This window comes from Sphaerulina musiva (genome assembly GCF_000320565.1).
Source record: "Sphaerulina musiva SO2202 unplaced genomic scaffold SEPMUscaffold_3, whole genome shotgun sequence".
In the NCBI taxonomy this organism is placed as follows: domain Eukaryota; kingdom Fungi; phylum Ascomycota; class Dothideomycetes; order Mycosphaerellales; family Mycosphaerellaceae; genus Sphaerulina; species Sphaerulina musiva.
Genome location: NW_016017385.1, coordinates 1,338,175 through 1,357,706, shown reverse-complemented (window position 1 = coordinate 1,357,706; position 19,532 = coordinate 1,338,175). Strand labels below are relative to the sequence as shown.

The window sequence follows — 19,532 nt, the reverse complement described above, 5'->3', positions numbered from 1 at the left end:
CTTGGATGCTAGACACGGTATTAGCTTCAGAAACAAGTATTATTACAGCAGGATACTGGAGTGTTACTTACCCTTGAATACCCTGGATACCTTGGCTCTGCGTTCATTATATCAGCGAGCACTCATACGAGCACGTTTGAGGATGAAGCCTCACTCCAGTAGCCTGTTATTTGGTTAGCAGCTGGAAACCTATTCCTGTGCTTGGGGTATACATGCGCCTATCGCTCCCGATATACCCGTCGCTGCAATGTTGTCAGTACATGCTGCCACCGCATGAAGCGTGCTGGGCGATAATCACCTCCAGATGGACCGGTTGCTGTGCCTTGTATTAGCAGTTGATCGATACGGCAAGACTTCTCCATACTTACGACCAGTGGGACCAGTTGCTAGCTTATCATTAGCAGTAGATCAGTACTTCATTTCCTTGCCTTCACTCACGTCCCGTCGCTGATGATTGCAGAGGTTAGCATGTGCACGGAGATGGCATAAGTTGGGTACGATTTCTTACGGCCAGTGATTGTGGAAAGCTGGAGTCCAGCACAAGATGATGTCGAGAAAAGCGTCAACTGAACGCCCAAGCAACCATTCGGCGCAGCGCCACGAAATACAGCGTAAATGCTACCGTTGTTGAACGAACAGAACTGAGCCTGGCCACCGTCGAAGCCAGTGTTCATCCAGACAAGTCCACCAGAAGATGACAATGAGAAGGTCGTCAAGATTGAGCCCGGTGCGGTGGAAGGTACAAATAGCGCGTAATTGACCCCGGGGTCCGTAGAGTACGTGTACGCCACGTTCGCAATGATGGCGCTGAGACTACCGGCCTTGATCTGGTAAATCGGAGAGGTTGTGCAATCGTTCGACACTGTTCCGTTGCCATTGATGTAGGACTAGTGTCCAGCACGTCAGCCTCCGTACTGATCTGGTCGGAATATCCTTTCGTGATTCACGTACCGCTCCATTTCCCTGTCTCTTCTGCACATTTCGGGCGTTCATAGCGGCAATCACGTAGTAGTCTCCCAGATCAGGGTAAGCTGTCGCCATCGCGGATGTGTATACCATGGATGACAGCCGTCCGACAGTGGATGAAGCTACCGTAGGACTCCATATTGACATCGGTACCTGCGCCTCTGTCCATCGGAACGTTGTTATGGTGTCGATGCTGGTGGGTGCGTTCGTGATGGCGATAGCAGCTTGGGGAATGGGATAGAAGGTAGTGTTGGTGAGGACATTGGTGTTGACGGAGACAGCCTGCTCGCGAACAGTATATCTCTGTTCAAACCTCTCGGCGATCAGACATGCTGAGTTTCGGCCTTGCGCAACGAGTGTGAGCGGGCATCCCAAAAGAAGAACGATGATGAGACTCTGCAGAGGAGTGTTGAGAGAGAACATGATGAGCGAGATCGCTCGAAGAGAAAGAAAGACAGTATAGTGAGTAAACGAGAGGCTCTGGTGGCTACGGAGAAGAGTGATGCTCAGGTAGAAATGAAGGATACAGCATGCGAATGGTGTGTGTACACTTTCGCCTTGCCTCGAGCTAGCAATTGTAGGAATGCAGACAGGCGATTGTGTCCACCAAATATCCACGTGAGCGCATGCGGCATGAGTGTTCCGACGAAGCCCAGACCCAAAGTCCTGGAGGCAGTCCAGCGATAGCTGTGCTGGAATGTTTGTAGGCACTCACACACAGGGCCTAAGCCTCGCTCATGAGGGTCATGTCATGGCAGGCTGCTCATCGTGCGGGAAAGCAACTCCATGCTTTCACTCTCGCTTTCATTACAGCTGGCCAAAAGGACCTCTGGCAGCCGTAGAGGACGACGAGACAGGAAATTGCTGTTGAGTCAACGCCGTAGCCTCGAGTGGCGTGGGTTGTGTCGAGGGGCAACCAGTACATTCCACAAGCCATTCCTCGCCCGGCATTCAAGTCGGTGCAACCACAAGACTGCCGCAATCAAAACGAGGCATATATGCCCGACCAGAGATGCTGGGCGTTGTCGTTGACGAGAGATTATAGCGAAGGTCTTGTTGGCAATCTGGTCTGGTCAAGTCTATATCTTCACTGAGAGAATTAGGGGGTTTCGTCAGCAAGTCAAGATACCGTCCTGAGACGACATGAGATGAAGTGGTAGAGTAGATCCAGCTAGATCATCTTTGCGATGCTATGTGAGGTCGCTGTTAGGTAGGCGTTGTCAAGGAAGAAGCGTCGATGAGATGATTGTTGGTGAGAGTGAGGTTCTGGAGCAATGGACGCTGAAGGAGCCCGCGGTCTGCCAAGGAATCACGGCTATCGGAACATCGGCTAAATAGATTTTCCGCCCGAGCAAAAAAGTGTTGTACCTTATTGCACCTTTTGACTGAAGCTTCATCGCGACTTTCTCTCTGGGACATGTAGCCATGGCGTAGCATTGAAGACTCCAACCAACTACACACACAAACACAACCCATGGCCGCGGAAGTGAAGGCGGTGGCGCCCCTGCGCGTAGCCCCGGGACCGGCACCAGAGACTGCCGACACGACATACTGGAAAACGTTCAAAAACCAGCTTCTCCTCCCATCACCTCACAACGCCGGCATCACGTCCATTACGATCCCCGACTACAACCCCTCTGGATCGCAGGCGGATTCTTTCGCCATCACAAGCGGCAGCAGGGTGCAGACGTACAGCACGAAGACGCGGAAATTGGTCAAGACAATCAGCAGATTTGGTGTGGACGATACTGCGCGGTCTGGTGTGCTCCGACGAGATGGTCGTATTCTGCTAGCGGGCGGTGACAGTGGGATTGTGCAAGCATTCGATACTGGATCCCGAGCCATTCTGCGGCAATGGCGAGGGGAGCATGCGCACAAATTGCCCGTGCATGTTGTCAGATGGAGTCCGAGCGTGCTCACCGACCTGATGAGCTGCAGCGACGACCGGACTGTTCGGGTGTGGGATTTGACTGAGGACGCAGCAAAGTGGACGGGAGTGGGTCACGAGGACTATGTGCGCAGTGGAGGATATCTGCCCGGGCAAGGCGGAAACATGGTGGTCAGTGGTAGCTACGACCAAACCGTGCGCATCTGGGACACACGACAACAAGGTGGTCGCGCAGCTTTGACGTTCAAGTTCGCCAATAAAGTAGAGGATATCCTGACGCTGAACAGCTCCAGTCTGGCAGTCGCCGCTGGCAACGAGGTCTCGATTGTCAACATTGTTGCAGGATGCGCGGAACATGTGATTGCCTCTCATCAGAAGGATGTCATGGCACTTGCATCAGCCCAGCATGGGACACGGATTCTGACTGGAGGACTTGATGGCCACGTCAAAATTCACAACACTGCCAGTTGGGAGGTTGTAGCCGCCTTCAAGTATCCAGCACCAATCCTTAGCCTCGCCGTCGTACCTGGTGCAGCAAACAGTGAAGGCGCGAGGGACGACAGACATCTAGCGGTGGGCCTCCAAAGCGGGCTCTTATCTCTGCGCACTCGATTGGCAGGATCGGAGAAGGCGAAAGTGAGGGAGAGAGAAAAGAAGATGGCAGCTTTAGTGGCGGGCGAAGCAGACGAGTACGAGCGCAAGCAGAAGAAGAAAGACACGCGACAAGGAGTCCGGGCTCGTGATCGGGGCAAAGACTACAAAGGCGAGGGCGCTGACATTGTCATCACTGGAAATGATCGTCCGCGACAGAAGAAGCTCAAGGAATGGCAGAAGAGCCTACGGACTGGCCAATATGCAAAGGCTTTGGACCAAGTGATACCACCGGATGGCTGGAAACAGTTCAACGGGGATGAGCTGTTCACCCTCATCACTGCCCTTCGACATCGGAGTGCGCTACGGACAGCGCTTGCGGAGCGCTCAGCTTACCGTCTTGTCCCAATCATGACCATGATACACAAGTATGTCACGTTTCCGCAGCATATCAATCTGATGTACGACGTTCTTCTTGTTGTCCTGGACTTGTACAGCCACAAGCTTGGCGACTGGCAGAGCGATGATGGGAGCGAAAAGGATATTGTTGTTCTTATCCACAAAATTAAGAGTCGGGTCAGGCAAGCAGCCGATTGGGCTACTGCTGCTCACCGCACATTAGGAATGGTCGATGTACTTGAGTCAGGATGAGCGACACCCGATAATACCATGCCACAATTCAGAAACTGATGGCCATCTGCTAAATCCCTTCTCGGAACCTGCTATACAAACGGGCAGCTTTTTCAAGCCTCGCGGACAACTCAGGTCAGCAGGTGAAGAGATCCCGGAACATATGGCGACACTAGTGCGCCGTGCCGATGAGCTGGCACAGATGAGTGCAACATCTGCCAGATATTGAGTGTCCAGCTATGATTCCCCCACGAGATGGATGCTATTCCATTGCCAGCGCGGATATTCATCGTAACGAACTTGGATCGCCAATTAGTAAGTCCTACATTAGATAATAAGACGCAGTGGTCAAGCACGGTCAGGAAAGACGTGGAAGCCGAAATGAGAATGTTAGTTCAACATCTATATGTGCTACTCAGCGATATATCTGCAAATCTTTGGTGATGATCATGATGCAGCGCCATTCGAGTTGACCGGCGCTGGACGTTCATCGTGCGTAATGGTCATCATCATCATCAAGGCTCGAGGATATTTATCGCTGCCACTGCGCGCTCTTCGAAACAGCATAGACTCTAGCAACAACATCGAGCGCTTCAAGCACCAGAATCCTGATTCACGTCGCCCTTGTCCTCCAGCTGTATCTTTCAGCGGCTAGTAGAGTTCCATTCGCCCATCTATCAGCACCAAAAGAGTAAAATTACTTCTATGCAATCCATGGATGTTGTCCTCCCGAGTCCCAATTGAAGTGACGTGTTGGCGCCAAGGCGACAAGTTTTGTCGGCCCTCTCCTATCCTCTCCCCTCCTCTGTCCTTCAGCTTCGTGCAATGACTTGAAGACAAGTAACACGATTCCTTCAGTCTGAATCCTGTCGTGCGACGCGACTCGCCTCGACGCTGTATCGACTTCATCCTCACCTAGTGAACTGAACTTATATCGCAACATCTACGGTACAAGTTTCCGACAAGTATACTGACCACACCTTGGACCATCACCCAGTCCAAGCTATACCGACACAAGATCTCCTTTGTCACATACATCAGTTTGTTATGTCCACAATCATAACGATTTTGTGAACAGAATCATGTTCCTATCATTTCGCCTGGCCGAGATAGGCAGAAAAGGCACAGAAGACAGCCAGGTGGAGCCCATGCCCTTGCCTGCGTACAAGCGAGCCTTGGAGCCACTCATTGGGCGAATCGTGCGGCAGATGCCTTTGACATGCTGAGTCTACGATTCCGCTAGCTCGGGCAGGGGGCAGGTCGGTCGCCCTATGCACGCAGCCGGTGCATGCACACCGCGTGGGCATGGATAGGTATAGGATGCGCCGCGATGGTCACTTCATATCGTCGTACTACAAGAGACTATGAAGGCCAGTATGATTCCAGCTCGCATCGAAGCATAGCTATTGAACATGCCTCTCCGTGCTCTTGCGCTTGTGGCATTAGGCCTCCTACGACAAGTGTCTGCTCTGACATTTGCATCCACAGGGCAGACTGTTGTGTTAGATGGGATCTCATTCTACCTCCCAGCCGACCCGGTGATTGTACTGGCACCGGAAAACACTCTCAGTCGGAAGGCGGCTGGAACGGGAGGCATCACTCCACTGACTGTGGTCACTGCCAATAGTACGCTATATACGAGCAAGGACCTGGCCGCAACGATCAAGACGTACAAGGACTCCGACGATGTCTATACAGAAGGCTTTCTCGAAGCCATATATGTGCAGTACACGTCACCTCAGCCACGAGGCTACAGTACTCCCAAATTCGGCAACACCACGAACGTCACTTCTGAAGTTCTAGTCAGCTATGTCAGCAATTCCACGATGATCATCCCTCCTGGGCCATACTTCATATCCTCTGCAGGTGCGGTCTATCAGGCATGGAGGCTCTACAGTGACCTTGCCGGCGCATTCACGGAATCAGTACTCGCAAAGCCCAATGGCGATTTCATGGTCCTCCCTGCTGGAATGCCAGGCCAGCACTTGGCCATCGCTGTGCCATCCAGGCTATACTACGCAAAGACAGCAGAGAAGCCACTGGCAGGCGTCCGACTCGGGATCAAGGACATCTACGACATTGCGGGACTTCGTACTGGTAATGGCAACAGAGCCTGGTATCACCTGTACAGCGAAGCTACTGCACATGCTACTCCCGTTCAGCGCCTCGTCGACGCAGGCGCCATCATTGTCGGCAAGATGGTCACATCGCAATTCGCAAATGGAGAAGAGGCGACACGGGTAGGTGGAGAAAGCAAAGCGAGCTACTTGCGAGGCATATATGTGCTAACACCTTCATGTCTATCATCAGGATTGGGTTGATTACCACAGCCCTTTTAATCCTCGCGGAGACGGCTACCAAGATCCATCCTCGTCTTCTTCTGGTCCGGGAGCTGGAGCTGCATCATATGCCTGGCTCGACTTGACGCTGGGAAGCGACACTGGCGGCTCGATTCGTGGCCCTTCTCAGGACCAAGGGCTCTATGGCAACCGGCCGAGTCACAATCTGGTCTCCCTAGAACACACCATGCCACTTGCGCCTGAGCTCGATACCGCTGGCTTCCTGACCAAAGATCCTGTGCTCTGGGCGGAAGCATCTCAAGTCCTCTATCAGGACAACGTGACCATTTCGCACTCTTACCCCAAGCAGATCAAACTCTATGATTTCCCCACCAATATATCTGCCCCTGGTGACGAACAGCTTCTGGACTTTGTGTCCAAAGTGAGCGCCTTCATTGGTGCCCAAGTGGTCGACTACGACATCCAAGCCCACTGGAACGCCACCAGCAATGTCAATGTCACATTGGACGATCTCACGTACCTCACCTATGCCATCATCATCGCTCAGCGCCAGACGGCCTTGGTCCGCGATCCCTTCTTCGCCGACTACGCCGCAGTCCACGACGGGCGCATACCATTCATCAATCCCGCCCCAGCAGCACGCTGGGAATTCGGAGACTCGTATCCCAACACAACCGTAGACATAGCCAATACCAACCGAACACTCTTCGCCGACTGGTTCTCCCACGAGGTCTTAATCGCAAACAACGAAAAAACATGCAGCGACTCTCTCCTCTTCTACGTCGGCTCCCAAGCCAATATCAATTATCGAAACCAATACGGAGACCCTCCAACACCTCCTGTCGGTTCCTTCATTATCAGTCATGCATCTCCCTTTTGGGGCGGTCCTGACTTTGTCGTACCGGTGGGTTCGGCAAGATATTTCAGCAATATTACACTGCATGACGAGTACTTGCCCGTCACGGTCGACATTATGGCTGCGAGAGGCTGTGATGGGATGATTTTGGGCCTGGTGCAGGATCTTGTTCAGGAAGGGATTTTGAAGCCGAGTTTGGCGGGAAGGAGTAATACTGATGGTGGAGAAATCTTGTTGAGAAGAAGATGAAGATGAAAGAATGGAAGGTGTCTGTATGGTGATTAAGGTAGGTAGGTATTGTGAATAGACGACAACAGAGAAGAGTGTGTAGAGGAAACTAACTATACCTTAGTACTTAGTACTTACTACTTACTACGAACAAAAACAACATTTACACTGCCCTCTGTTCCAACGGTTAGGCGCTTTCCGAATACTTCCTTCCAGCTTCACCACGATATAAAATTTAGTTTTTTAATAAATAAATCAGCCATAAAAGTCTTCCTCCTTCTCCTAGCCAGGGAAAACAGATATAGACGCTCGCTTATGATCAACATTCAAACAACCCTGCGAAAAAGCCAGCACCAAATAACAGGAAAGGAGAAAGGAGAAAGGCCAAAATAAAAGAAAAAATAAAAGGATTAATATTACAATTCCCGTATCTACTTACCTCCTAGTAGATACTATACTATATCCTATACAATTAATTACAAATTTCCACTAGATAACGTTGCAGCAGCAGCAGCAGCAGTTTATACGAAAAAAGAAAGTAAAAAGAAAAAAAAAGAAAATTAAGAGTACGAGCGCGCTAGGGGCTATCTCTTATTAGATTAATAGTTAGAGCATCTTTCATTCGGGGATATTATGACAGTATCGTTATCATTATTGTCGTTATCATCATTATCATCATCATTGCTTGCTGTTGTTCTCCGTTTTGTACCTATATAGAGGAAGTAGACTACTATTTTCTGTACTCGACACACAGGCGCGGTACTGGCTGGTTGGTTCATCTCTGCTGCTCAAGAAGCTGGTTCTTTCTGAGAGAGGGAGAGAGAGAAAGAGAGAGTGAGAGAGCAAAGGTTGGTAGGAATATTTGATTTCCTCCCCTCTCTCCCCCCGCCCTCCATCGGCGGGCGGATTCTTCTTGTTCTTCTTGTTCTACACTAAAATAACATTAGGGTATCGTGGCGTGGTTGGTGCTGATCCATTCGGTCATTGCTTGAACTCTACATATAATTTCGTCGTCTTTCCCCTCACTCATTTTTCCCGTGTAGCCGAATGAATGGGCGATCGCCCTCTCCTTCGTTCCTTTTCCCACTCTTTTCCCAATCATGATTCGTCCACTCCTTCAGCTTCCTCCTGTACTACTTTGAGTCGTTCATTATTGTTCCGCACCGACGATCGTTTCTGTGCGGCGAGCCATCGATCTAGCGCAGATGCCGTGCTACAATGCGCCCCGAAAAGGGGTTGGTCAGCATGTAGTATACAATGTGCAAATTTAGGTTAGGTTAGTGGTAGTAGTAGGAGGAGGAGTACACTCACTTCTCATCAGGTAAAGCGCCTGAAATAGCAGCTTCTAGGGGGCTTTCCTCGGCCGGGTTCCTTTTACTGCTGGCGCGAGTGGGGAAAACATGCGGGAACTGTTGATGCAGAACATATGTCAACTATGGTGTGCGCTAATACATATTACCTTCATCGCCGTACAACGATACGATGCTGTCGATGTCGTTTTTGAAGCGTACCTGAACTAGCGGGCTTGCATGCGCTTCTGCGAGCATGACTTCTTCCCCACTGTATGTTGAGATCCAGTCGTCGTCCTCCTCCTCGAACCCTGTCTCAAACATGCTGGGTATGTCCTGTTTCCCCGAGGCTTCGCTCGAGTTCTGTGCTGTGGAGGAGGAGTGGCTGGTAGAGTTGGAGGCTGCTGAGGCTTCACGTGTGGGGAGTTGATGTATGATATCGACCTGCGATCGTGTGGGTTGAGTCAGTGCGAGGAGAGGGTGCGGGCCGGGATGGTATCCGTGAAATTCGGCTTTGGTCTTCCTATCGTCCAGTTCTGGTATCCCGGACATTGGGGGGACGGCAAACCTCGATCGCAACGAAGGGAGAGCAGTGACACTCTCTATGCTGGGTGCGTCCACGATCGGTTCTGGTGATGGGTTGGGGGGAAAGCCAGTATTAGGTAGATCATTTGCCGCTGCAGAAGGAGGCCTGGGAAAGGCCGAGACATCCACGCCGTGCTTGGCGAGCTCGTCGGGACTGTACAGATCTGGATTTTGCGCCATGTGAGTGTTGCCAATATATGACCAGAATCGATTCGTTCTCCCCCTGATGCTGCTGCCGCCTCCGGTTTGATGTTGGGCGATGAGGTCCGATAAAGACTGCTTCTTTTCCGCACTCGCGGGCCTGCCATTTTTAGATTGCACGTCCTGCCACGATTCATCGCTTTGCTCAGATCTACCGGATGACATGTTGGCACCATTCAGTGACAGGCTGTCGCCGTCGGCTCGTGCAAGTTGCGTTGCACGAGACGATGGTCGGACCAGGTGCGCTTCAGAACTTTTGCGTACAGGACGTTTGGTTTTGGGATTCTTAGGCTCTCCGAGCAGCACTCTGGGGAAGCCACTGATCGCGAAGCCATCGGGTTCCAGGCCATCGTGCTTCGACAAGAAGAGCGTGATGGCAGTGGGGTTATTCTCATTACGCAGCGGGATATACACGTTGGGGAGTCCCAGAGTGGCGCTATTGATCATCATCTGGGTCAGCGGCGGAGAGATGGCAATCTTGAAGGTGAAGTCAGGTCGCTCCACGTCAGGCCTGACTAGGAAGTATGGTTCGAAGTCGTCAGTCCTGCACTCCTCGAGAATCCGGCCCAGACCGGAGAGTTCGGGGCTGCCGTCGTCGAAGCGGCAGCTGATGATACCCGTGCAGATCTGTTCGCTCTTCTCCGCTGTCGCCTTCGATTGCAGCTCCAGGTAGAACGACGACGCCACGAGTCTATGGGCGACGTTTCGCAGTGCGGCTTGCCGATGTGCTGTTTGCAGGCGCTTCCGCACATTGACCTGGAGCGACAACAAGTCCGACTTGCTATCCGCCATGGGTGGCTCGCGATCCAGGTCGGGGTTGAATCGCACAAAGCGTCGAGTTTTGTTTTCCGCCCTGTCTCGCACGACGTAATGCCGGAAGTGCTGCCACGCGAGCTCGGCATCGAGCACATCGTCGGTGCGTTTTGTACGCCATCTGCCGCCTGGTTTCAGACTGTTGGACGCATGGGAGGAAGTAGGAGCCACTGAGCCCAAAGTGGCGTCTTTCTGGCGATCCTGCAGCTTTTGCAGGACTGTGATTCTGTTCTGGCCCGTGCCTAGAGACAAAAAGATATCAGGCTCTGCGACATCAGGCCAAATGAGCTTTCGCTCTCGATCTGCAATAAAGGCAGGATTGGGGCTCCGTAAGCCACCGTCCAGGTAGGACTTTCCATGAAAGACGAACGGCTTGAAGAATGACGGGCTCGCAAGGGACGCAGTGATCGCTTCGTGAGTCTTCAGTTCCATATCCGGGTCGTGCGGTCGTTCGAAGGCATATGCAGGCATGGGATCTTCCGGCCGCCTGTAGCTGGCCATCAGAATCGTCTCTTGCCCGGTCGCGCTCGTCGCCGTCAGCGCGACACGTGCGCCATTGCGTGGCTTGTCGTGCGAGCCAAACAGATCATCGTCCTCGGTGAAGGCCGTCTTCAGTGCACCGAGGAGGGGTTTCGTCTTGTATTTCGGCGCGCTCCCGAACAGCTGGGCAATCTGGCTAATGACAGGCACGCCTTTGAGCCGAGGCGTGAAGGCGTGGTCGCACATGGCAGTGAACATGTCCGTGATGGAGTCGACGGACCGGTCTTTGAGAGATAGAGCAGTGGCTATCAGACCTCCAGTGCCTGTGCCCACTATCAAATCGAAAAAGCATTGCACAGGTAGGTGCCGACCGAGCGCCAGCTCAATGAATCTCAGGACTTCCAGTTGCACTACACCTCTGATGCCACCTCCGTCGAGAGACAAAATACGCGCTCCAGCTCCCACCGGCTTGAATCTGATATTGGCGGGCTTGGCCCAATTGGTAGACTCCCGATGGAGCGGGCAGCAGGAGACCTGCAACGTGGACTTGTGTGGTTTGCCATACGCCTTGATGCATGCCGTACACAGGACATGTCCGCAGGGGAGTGGATGCTCGGGAACGTCCATCAAGCAGCAGAAGCACGTCGCATGGCTGACCATGGATGAGGCAGGCCCCACGGCCTCGAAGAATTGGTTGATATACTCAATGTGGAGATCCAGTGCGATGCGCTCCTCCGGCACGGACGGCTCGTCTCCGTGTGAGATCTGATCGAGTTCATATTGGAAGTCTCGGGCAATGCTCCCAATCGCAGCCCGCAGCTGCTGCTTCCATTGCGGCAGGAAATCGGTATCCAATGCGGCCTGGTAGTCGCCTGCAGCGATGATGCCTTTTTCGTCCTGGTGGCCCTTGACGCTGTGGCGCGCCTTGACCAGCATACACTGCCGCGTGCCATCTGCGCTCACGTATGAACAGGGATAGTGCATTTCGAGGTACTCGCCCATCGCCCAGTCGAAGAACTTTTCGTAATTGGTGAACAGCTCGTCCACTCTGCCCTTTCGGAAGCGAGCACAATCCAGTAAGACACACGACGCGAGCATCATACTCACCTTCTCAAACACCCACGCGATCCGTCCGTGCTGGTGATTGGGTTGCTGTGCGCTGATGGTGGTGCACAATTGGAGAATGTGCCCGCCGAAATCGTTTGGGATGGGGTTTCGTAGTAAAGAAATTTGCATAAAGTTGAAAGGGATGTCCAAGTAGCTGGTGAAATGGTCAAATCCGCTTTGAAGATATGTATTTAGCTCATCAGCATTCGTCAACATGCGTGCTCGTCGCTTGTTCCGGAACGACTCCTCGCAATTGGCCTTGATGATGCCCTGGAGTTTGCCCACTTGTTCGTTGATCGTGGTGTAGCGTGGCTTCGCGGGTATGCGAATCACCTTGAACGAGCTGTAATAGCGCAGAACGAGATCCTCGACCGAGTAGATGTGCTTTCCCAAGTTTCTCCAATACGCTGCGAGTTCCCGAAATCGAGGCACGCCCTCCACGGAGTCGAGTGCAGTCTTGACCGAGGAGAGTAAGCTCTGGGTCGCGTAATTGACATCCCATTCCTTGTCGTCTACACTCGGGTCCGTGCCGTTGATGGCGACAATACAATGTGGAAGTGCAGGCTGATTGATCGACTTCTCGAGCGAGCTGGCGCCCCAGTCCAGCAATTTGGTCAGAACGGCGGATTGAAACGTCTTGGGGTTGCGCAGCACAAACACCACGCAGTCGGAAAACGTGTAGAGAAGCCGAGGATACAAGGCCGTGACAGCGTACTCTCGTTGCCGCGATTCTTCGTTTAGAGCCCACCCAATTTGTCGCGTATGGACGTGCCCGGGGCGTGCAGCCTCGGGCTCGGCGCCCGCATGTCTTCGCGATCGCGCACCCAGTGGCGTGCGCTCGCCGCCTTCGAATCCCTCGCAATCGGCGTACAAGATAGGGAGTTGCTCTGTATGACTGGACGGGTCTGCATACAGATGCACATCTCCCGAGGTAGGCAGCGAGTCATTCACGACACTGCCGACGACAGGCGAGGGAAACATGGCCCGGTTCTCGGCGTTCGCATTGTGGGCATCATGGTTGATCAACATCTTGATCAGAGTCGATTTGCCGGCGTTGGTGACTCCGATAAAGGAGACAATCTGAGGATATCGGTTGCCGGCGTTCTGCAGGTTGACTGGCGATATGCTCGACATGAGGGTGGCATAGCGGCCGTAGTCCTCAAAGTTGGGTCGTCCTGTAGCGTCTCGCGAAACACCGAACCATTTGGTCGACTCATCGTCTTCGTGGAGCCGTTGAATCATATCGGGGTTTCTGGTGGGGTTGAGAATGCCTTGGAGTCGCTTGACCACGAATGGGCTCGTCTTTTCATGCGGGACTCCATCGCGGCCTTTTTTCTTGGGCTTGTGTGGTCCTTGCAATCCCCAGCAATCACTTTGCAAGAGGTTAGAATAGGTACAGGTACAGCAGTGAACAGCAGGTCGTCGTCATCCGTCCGCCAGCCGAACAAAGGAAGTTATTAGGTAGGTTGGGTAGCATACCTGCAGTACGAACTGTCGCAGTCTACACAATGCCAGATGGGCAGCTGTGGGCCTCGGCAGCGATCGTCCTCACACTCCTCGGAAGGCTCATCGTGCTCGTCGTCGTTGTCGCTGGAGGAAGACACGCTGCTGACATCGTCGGCGGTGGTGTAGGTCGAGAGCCTGGCATTCCTGGTCATGGTGGCGTCCTCAGGTCCGGCCAGTCGTGCTGTCCTGCTCCTGTTCCTGTCCTGTGCTGTCCTGTGCGGTCGAAGTGGCAATGAGGGGTAGGCGAACGAGCATACTCCTCCAGCACATGAACGCCTCCTCGCCTTCTCTCGACCACCCGCGTTGACCGGCGATCAGAGACGAGGGCCACCACACGGGGTAGGACAGACACGGTGGTCGGTCTATTCTACCATATACCGGGTCGGTCCAGTGCAACAAAGGGAGATATTGAGAGCGGTAGAGAGCGAGAGCGAGCGAGTGAGTGAGTGAGTGAGTGAGGGCGCGAGAGAGAGAAAGAGAGAAATTGTGATGATTACACTCTGCAAAAAAACCCAATGGAGACCAGAGTGCCAAAGTATGGGGAGCCAGCACGCACGGGACAGCAGCCAGAGCATGCTGTGAGCTGATTGCTCGAGTTCGTCAGCATCTCGTGTGGAGGGAGCCCCGTTTCAAGACGAATCGCGCAGGGGACCACCAGTCGCTAGCGCCATAGCCTGCCTCAAGGCCTTCTGGTGGGCCCCATCCCATATAGCGTGTGCTAAGCCGTGCTTATTGCTGCATGCTGCACGGCCAGCAACATCCTTAATGACCATAAAGTGGACCGCCAGTGACTATCAATAAGGCCACGGGTGCTTGTCCTCCCTATAGCCATGCAGGGTATATACAATTATATTGTAACCTCATGAAGAAGAATAATAAGAAGAAAAAGAAAGGGGTCGATCCTCAATTTCTCGTCAACCACCATGGCAATGATGGCATTGCAATAATGCTCATGATAATAATAACAATAATAATAACAACTTATCAATAATCAGGCTATCATCGATTCATTCATCATACTTTTCCATCCCGAGGGGGGTTCCGCCTTCCCCTAGGAGGTACGGGCCGAGACCTCTCTCCAAACTTCCCAAAAGCCCTCGGCGGACATGTGCAGCGGCATCAGGGCAGGGCTAGAACTACCTGTATCGGCCCTCGCACCGCCTAGCGTGACGATTGGCATTGTCGGGGGCGCAAGGCATGCATTGGTCTCGGATCACAGTTTAGTAGCTACATACCGCCAAACCGCCTACCTCGAAGTGCCGGAGAAGCACGTTTGATGATATGTGTGTGATCATATAACCGTTCCTGCGTCAGACCCGACTTCTGTACATGTAGTTAGTTTCAGCTGGTCTTTTTTTTATATCTTTGCGCCATCTCCATGGATGCTGATGGCTGCTGCTGGACTGTGGCGCAGTAGCAATTTGTTGCAACCTGGAAGTCTCAAGCCCCCCACCCCCTCCTCAAAGGCCAAGCGTGTCAAGAATGAATTATGAAAGGGCGCCCACGACATGCAATCAATGCGAGACTGGCTCGCTAGTTCTAGTGCTGTTCATGGACCAGATGTTTGATCATGTGAAGATTCGACCAAGAGACGAGACGGTAGATGTGGCGAGTCGGCGACGACATGGCACTACCCGCGAACAGTCGCTCTCATTACCTGACTCGTGCATTCGACCGTATTTGTGGTATTAGGCCCTGACGCTGCGCTGCTGGTGCTACGGCAGTATTATTGTCATGTCGCTGACCTCAGCTGATGATGGCTCAGGCGTATATGGTAGGGCGATGATTGAGATTTCACCACCTCGGCGAACACATGCTCCATGGGTGAACCTGCGGTTGGCATACGTCGTCGCACACAATTCCCGCTCCGAGACGCCGTCGAGCCCAGAACATGCAGATAGCCGTCCGGGCGTGACCTTACGACAAGTTGCTTCGTGGGGACGGGGGCACTTACCTTGGTACTGGGTTCGTCGGGACGAGAAATGTGTGTCCTACCTAACTAGCAGCACCTCCGAACTTCGCGGCAACCCGAGTACATTTTCCTGCAACACGATGTTGATGATCACCAGCGTGCTTCATTGCCATCACACAGTGTGAACGATTGTTCAGCAAAAGAACCTCCTCCCGGTCCGTCGAATACTCCACTCGAGCATTGCTTACAGAGATTGCTGCTTGCATTCGAGGCTGAACGATGCAAAATGACAGTGAGTCTGTGTCACGTTCGGCTTCATCTATATTGATGATAGGGCATGACTCCAACACCAATACTCATCCATGATAAGCAGCTATACTGGAAGAGCGTGTGCTCCGACCGGATGATCAAGAGCATCCAGAGACACTCTCAGCACTAGGTAGGCAGCCTCTGCAAGCCTTCTCTCATGACGCTCTTCCAGTGCTGCCATGCAATCACCTGGTACATCCCAGTAGCGGTCATTCGCTATCAGCAGGCCGATCCTCGTTGAGCCATCTTCTCCTCTTCCTCCTCCTCCTCCTCCTCCTCTTCCTCCTGCAGTTCAACTCAAACTTGGCCAAGGAGCTGCTGTCCAGCTAAGCATGCCCGCTGCTAGTAGTTGATCTCACCTTCCCAGCTTCTTCCCTTGGCTCAGGCCATGCACACTTCGCGCGCGCTGAATAATCGCAAATGCGGGCGGCTGGGGACTGCCAGATGCTGTCGTGGCGTACTTTAGGATGGTACAGGCGTGTGATCGAGCTCGAGGGCGTTGTCCGTGATGAGGCCAGGTCGGGGTAGCAGCGCTGTCAATGGATCGCATTTCTTCTCAAACACAGTCAACGTGGAGAATCCCGGTCGCCTGCACCTGCCTTGGCCAGTTCCTTTTTCGCCCAGAGTAATCCATGGAAACTTCCATCTACTGTACCTTTCCTTGCCCTGCAGTAAATAATAGTGGGATTCATGGTTCGCCGGGAGCTTCCCCGCGGGACCGATGTGGCAAACAGACAACCTGAAATAGCTACATGTATTGTTAAGACTTACAGTACCGTATTATAGCATAGTAGGGTATGTGGTGGTTCTGCCTATACCACCTACAATTTCCATCACTTGTGCGCATCCAGCAAAGCAAGCACTTCAGCATTATGCCTCAGCTCCGCTAACATCCTCGGCGTGCGACCAAGCGTATCTTGTACACTTAAATCCGCCCCAGCCTTTACGAGAGCAAGGACAACATCCAGTCTATGCCTCCTAATAGCGTAATGCAGAGGGGTCCCCAATCCGTCTTTGAGCCTAGATATAGACCAACCGGGCTCTAATCCATCGAAGCGGAGGCGATTTGGGTCTGCGCCTCTGCTGAGCAAGAAATTCGTTACCTCGACTGCGTTCCTACGGCGCCCGGAAGCAAAGTACAAAATGTCGCTACGAAGTATATCCGCGCCTCGATCCAAGAACATCTCAATAATCTCTATCGAGCCTAACCCCGCCGCGCACGAGAAAGCTGTCTCGTACTGATAGCTACCATTGGGATCTGCGCCGTGTTCCAGAAACCACTTCGTCAGAGCTGTATCGTAGACGACGTATCCTAGCGCTGTTGGTCCGGTAGGTAATATAGGAGCATTAATATCCTATCCATTCCAGAGCAGTGCTTCAAAATTACAGATTTTCCCAGCACTTAATGCCATTTCTGCATCTCCAGTCTGCGTACCTCGAACAGCTACCAAGAGGGACACAATATCTGCTCGACCCTGGACTATAGCCAGACGAAGCGCTTGAGCTGTCAACGAGGCATGGATCTCACCACCGGCTTGGTTCTGCAAGAACTCAGATGTCCGCCATTTGGCGAGAATGTCGAAGATAGAGAGCATGCATCCGCGAGCGACAGCAGCACAAAGATCTGCTGGCATCGGAAGATCTTGACCATTGAGTATGCACGACTGGTCCAGAAAATCGGCTAGGAACGCTTCATCTGCATCGCCATCGGTGGCGGCTGGAAGAGGAGGTGTCGCTGGTGGCGATGCTTCATGCTGTTGGAACGGGTCGCGCAGCATGGTTGACGTTTATGGAGTGGACGATAGTTTAGATCTGCTGTATATGAAGCGAAAATCCGTGGAGGAGATGAATCGGTAGGAGGAGCGGGGGCTGACGGGCTTGCATCAGGCCAGGCGGCAGCGGCTACCATGTTTGTCGTGCGTTTGACGATTGAGTGTCATCTTCGTAGGACGACTGCACCCTACTGCATGTGTGTAATGAGTTCTGTTAGAAATCCAGGCCTATAGCGGACTGAAGTGCAAGGTTGGAAAAGACTAAGGTAGAAGCATCTATACCATGAAAGTTGCATAAAACTGTCACAGGTTACACCGTTACAACCTGCATTAATAATGGACAAATACCTCCTAGTGCAATGGGAGCTGGGAGCCGCCCGTATGGCCGATGTCGCAAACGGACAACCTAGAATAAGGTAATTTGTTGCCCAACACCCCACTAGAGTCTAGAGCTACCTACTACTACCTCCTACAGTCACCTACCTTAGTTCTACTTTCAGCCCACTTCGTCCTCTGCGTCACTCTCTCGATACCTACCTGTACTTGACAATCACGCCTCACGTCTGCACTCCCCCCACCAAAGAATCAGTTCAGACGCACGTTCTTGGAGCTATGCCGAAGACCGAAAATACCAAAAAGGCTGCGGGAAACGCGAAAAAGGCCGAGGCAGCGGCGGCAAAACAAGCAGCGGAAGATCAGAAGAGGGCTGCGGCAGAGTCAAAGGAATGGAGCAAAGGCGCAAAGGACAATAGCAAGGCGTAAGCATGATCTTGTGCGCCCGATCTGTGTCAACAACGGACCTCTGACCATCTGCACAGAGCAGCAGCAGCCGAGAAGCAAGCAGAAGCGGCTCGCAAGAAGGCTGAGAAGGAAGCCCTTTTGAAGGAGGAGGAGGCTTCGCTTCCAAGCAAGCCGAGCAAGGGCAAAGTGGCGCCCAAAAAGTCCAAGGGATTGGATCTCTCCGGCCTCGATGCGCCCTCGTCCAAGAAGGAACTGGCGGCGCTTAATGCAACCGGTATCGATAACGCCCTCGACGCGCTCTCGCTCACGACGGACAACAAGGAAAAGATCGACCGCCACCCCGAGCGCAGATTCAAGGCTGCTTATACACAGTTTGAGGAGCGGCGACTGGAGGAGCTGAAGGATGAGAAGGGCCTCCGACGACAGCAGAAGATTGACCAGATACGGAAGGAGTTCGAGAAGCACCCGGACAATCCTTTCAACCAAGTTGCGGCGAGCTACAACATGTCGAAGGAAGAGATTGCCGAGCTGCGCGAGCAACAGAAGAAGGCAAAGGAGAACCTACTGACTGGATCATGAGAGCTTGTTTCTTGTTTCTGGCAGATATCATCACGGCCAGCGAAGGAGGAAGGTCTCCAGCCCGATGTGTTCATTCACCTGGGCTTGCGGGAGTTGGCTCCTCTGAGAGCCGCGTGTGGGCCCATTCGCGCTCCGCGACGGTGGTCAATGAACGAGCCCGGGCCTTTTTGCAAGCAATTTCGGGCTCAGAGCTGGTGAAGGAACGGCAAGGCTGTTGATTGGGACAGTCTCCATGCTGCTCCGCTGGTGCAGTCGAGAAAGTTACATACCTTATTCAAGCGTGTGTAACAATGGCGTGCAGGTTTTCCACGTGCGCTCCGGCTACAATTTTCACCCTTGTCCAGCTCCATCTTCACCCCCCATACGCAAACACATCGAGCATGTGTTTTTTGCACCACTTTCTCGTCGAGGAGTAGGACAGTCAGTCATCCAACATTACCCAAGGTATATAGCCTACACCATGACCAATCGAATCTTCACTTGGGCTTGGAAGCTCGTCGTCATCATCATCATCATCATCATGTCCTTATATGTTGCCAACTCACCGTACCTACATGTATGTAGCTGCCAGCCTGCCCAAGGCTGGTACGTGGATGGATAGAAATGAGGCGGAGGTTGGGTTCCGTTCCATGATGGAGCATGAAAGGAACAGGAGGCTTGGCAGACCAGGGACATCTTCCTCTTTACAGTCCCTACTGTGCTGGCGGGGCTGTCCTGTCGTTATTGGTCACATGAGCCCCTTCGACGTCCACTTGGCCACTCTTCCAGTCTCTTTCCAG

At 52.8% G+C, this 19,532-nt stretch overlaps 5 protein-coding genes across 5 annotated transcripts; 3 read left to right on the top strand and 2 right to left on the bottom strand.

Annotated features, from left to right (window-relative positions):
* The first annotated feature begins 2,404 nt into the window (after nucleotides 1-2,404).
* Nucleotides 2,405-4,674, top strand: SEPMUDRAFT_148130 (WD40 repeat-like protein). The gene has a single exon (XM_016904724.1). It carries the CDS (start codon nucleotides 2,441-2,443, stop codon nucleotides 4,094-4,096), a length of 1,656 nt encoding a protein of 551 aa, XP_016762536.1. The 5' UTR covers nucleotides 2,405-2,440; the 3' UTR covers nucleotides 4,097-4,674.
* An 813-nt stretch (nucleotides 4,675-5,487) lies between these two features.
* On the top strand, nucleotides 5,488-7,565 carry SEPMUDRAFT_155145 (amidase signature enzyme; the record flags this gene model as incomplete). The annotated part of the gene is made up of 2 exons (XM_016907601.1): nucleotides 5,488-6,315; nucleotides 6,386-7,565. 2 exons carry the CDS (start codon nucleotides 5,488-5,490, stop codon nucleotides 7,478-7,480), a joined length of 1,923 nt encoding a protein of 640 aa, XP_016762535.1. The 3' UTR covers nucleotides 7,481-7,565.
* A 754-nt stretch (nucleotides 7,566-8,319) lies between these two features.
* Nucleotides 8,320-13,903, bottom strand: SEPMUDRAFT_148129 (uncharacterized protein). Its single transcript, XM_016904723.1, has 4 exons — nucleotides 13,414-13,903; nucleotides 8,971-13,306; nucleotides 8,771-8,868; nucleotides 8,320-8,672 (listed from the first exon to the last, which is right to left on the bottom strand). Exons 1-4 carry the CDS (start codon nucleotides 13,590-13,592, stop codon nucleotides 8,558-8,560), a joined length of 4,728 nt encoding a protein of 1,575 aa, XP_016762534.1. The 5' UTR covers nucleotides 13,593-13,903; the 3' UTR covers nucleotides 8,320-8,557.
* A 2,499-nt stretch (nucleotides 13,904-16,402) lies between these two features.
* On the bottom strand, nucleotides 16,403-17,040 carry SEPMUDRAFT_148128 (ankyrin). Its single transcript, XM_016904722.1, has one exon. It carries the CDS (start codon nucleotides 16,843-16,845, stop codon nucleotides 16,495-16,497), a length of 351 nt encoding a protein of 116 aa, XP_016762533.1. The 5' UTR covers nucleotides 16,846-17,040; the 3' UTR covers nucleotides 16,403-16,494.
* An 876-nt stretch (nucleotides 17,041-17,916) lies between these two features.
* SEPMUDRAFT_162530 (DUF1014-domain-containing protein) lies at nucleotides 17,917-19,212 on the top strand. Its single transcript, XM_016908008.1, has 2 exons — nucleotides 17,917-18,191; nucleotides 18,252-19,212. Exons 1-2 carry the CDS (start codon nucleotides 18,046-18,048, stop codon nucleotides 18,751-18,753), a joined length of 648 nt encoding a protein of 215 aa, XP_016762532.1. The 5' UTR covers nucleotides 17,917-18,045; the 3' UTR covers nucleotides 18,754-19,212.
* Nucleotides 19,213-19,532: the final 320 nt, after the last annotated feature.

Bases quoted from the DNA above. Each gene is read 5' to 3' on its own strand.
- SEPMUDRAFT_148130 (XM_016904724.1), top strand. From the start codon at position 2,441: ATGGCCGCGGAAGTGAAGGCGGTGGCGCCCCTGCGCGTAGCCCCGGGA.
- SEPMUDRAFT_148129 (XM_016904723.1), bottom strand. From the start codon at position 13,592: ATGACCAGGAATGCCAGGCTCTCGACCTACACCACCGCCGACGATGTC. The intron at 13,307-13,413 runs GTATGCTACCCA...CCTCTTGCAAAG, and splicing joins TGCGACAGTTCGTACTGCAG to TGATTGCTGGGGATTGCAAG. The intron at 8,869-8,970 runs GTACGCTTCAAA...CTGCATCAACAG, and splicing joins ATGCAAGCCCGCTAGTTCAG to TTCCCGCATGTTTTCCCCAC.
- SEPMUDRAFT_148128 (XM_016904722.1), bottom strand. From the start codon at position 16,845: ATGTTCTTGGATCGAGGCGCGGATATACTTCGTAGCGACATTTTGTAC.
- SEPMUDRAFT_162530 (XM_016908008.1), top strand. From the start codon at position 18,046: ATGCCGAAGACCGAAAATACCAAAAAGGCTGCGGGAAACGCGAAAAAG. The intron at 18,192-18,251 runs GTAAGCATGATC...CCATCTGCACAG, and splicing joins GCAAAGGACAATAGCAAGGC to AGCAGCAGCAGCCGAGAAGC.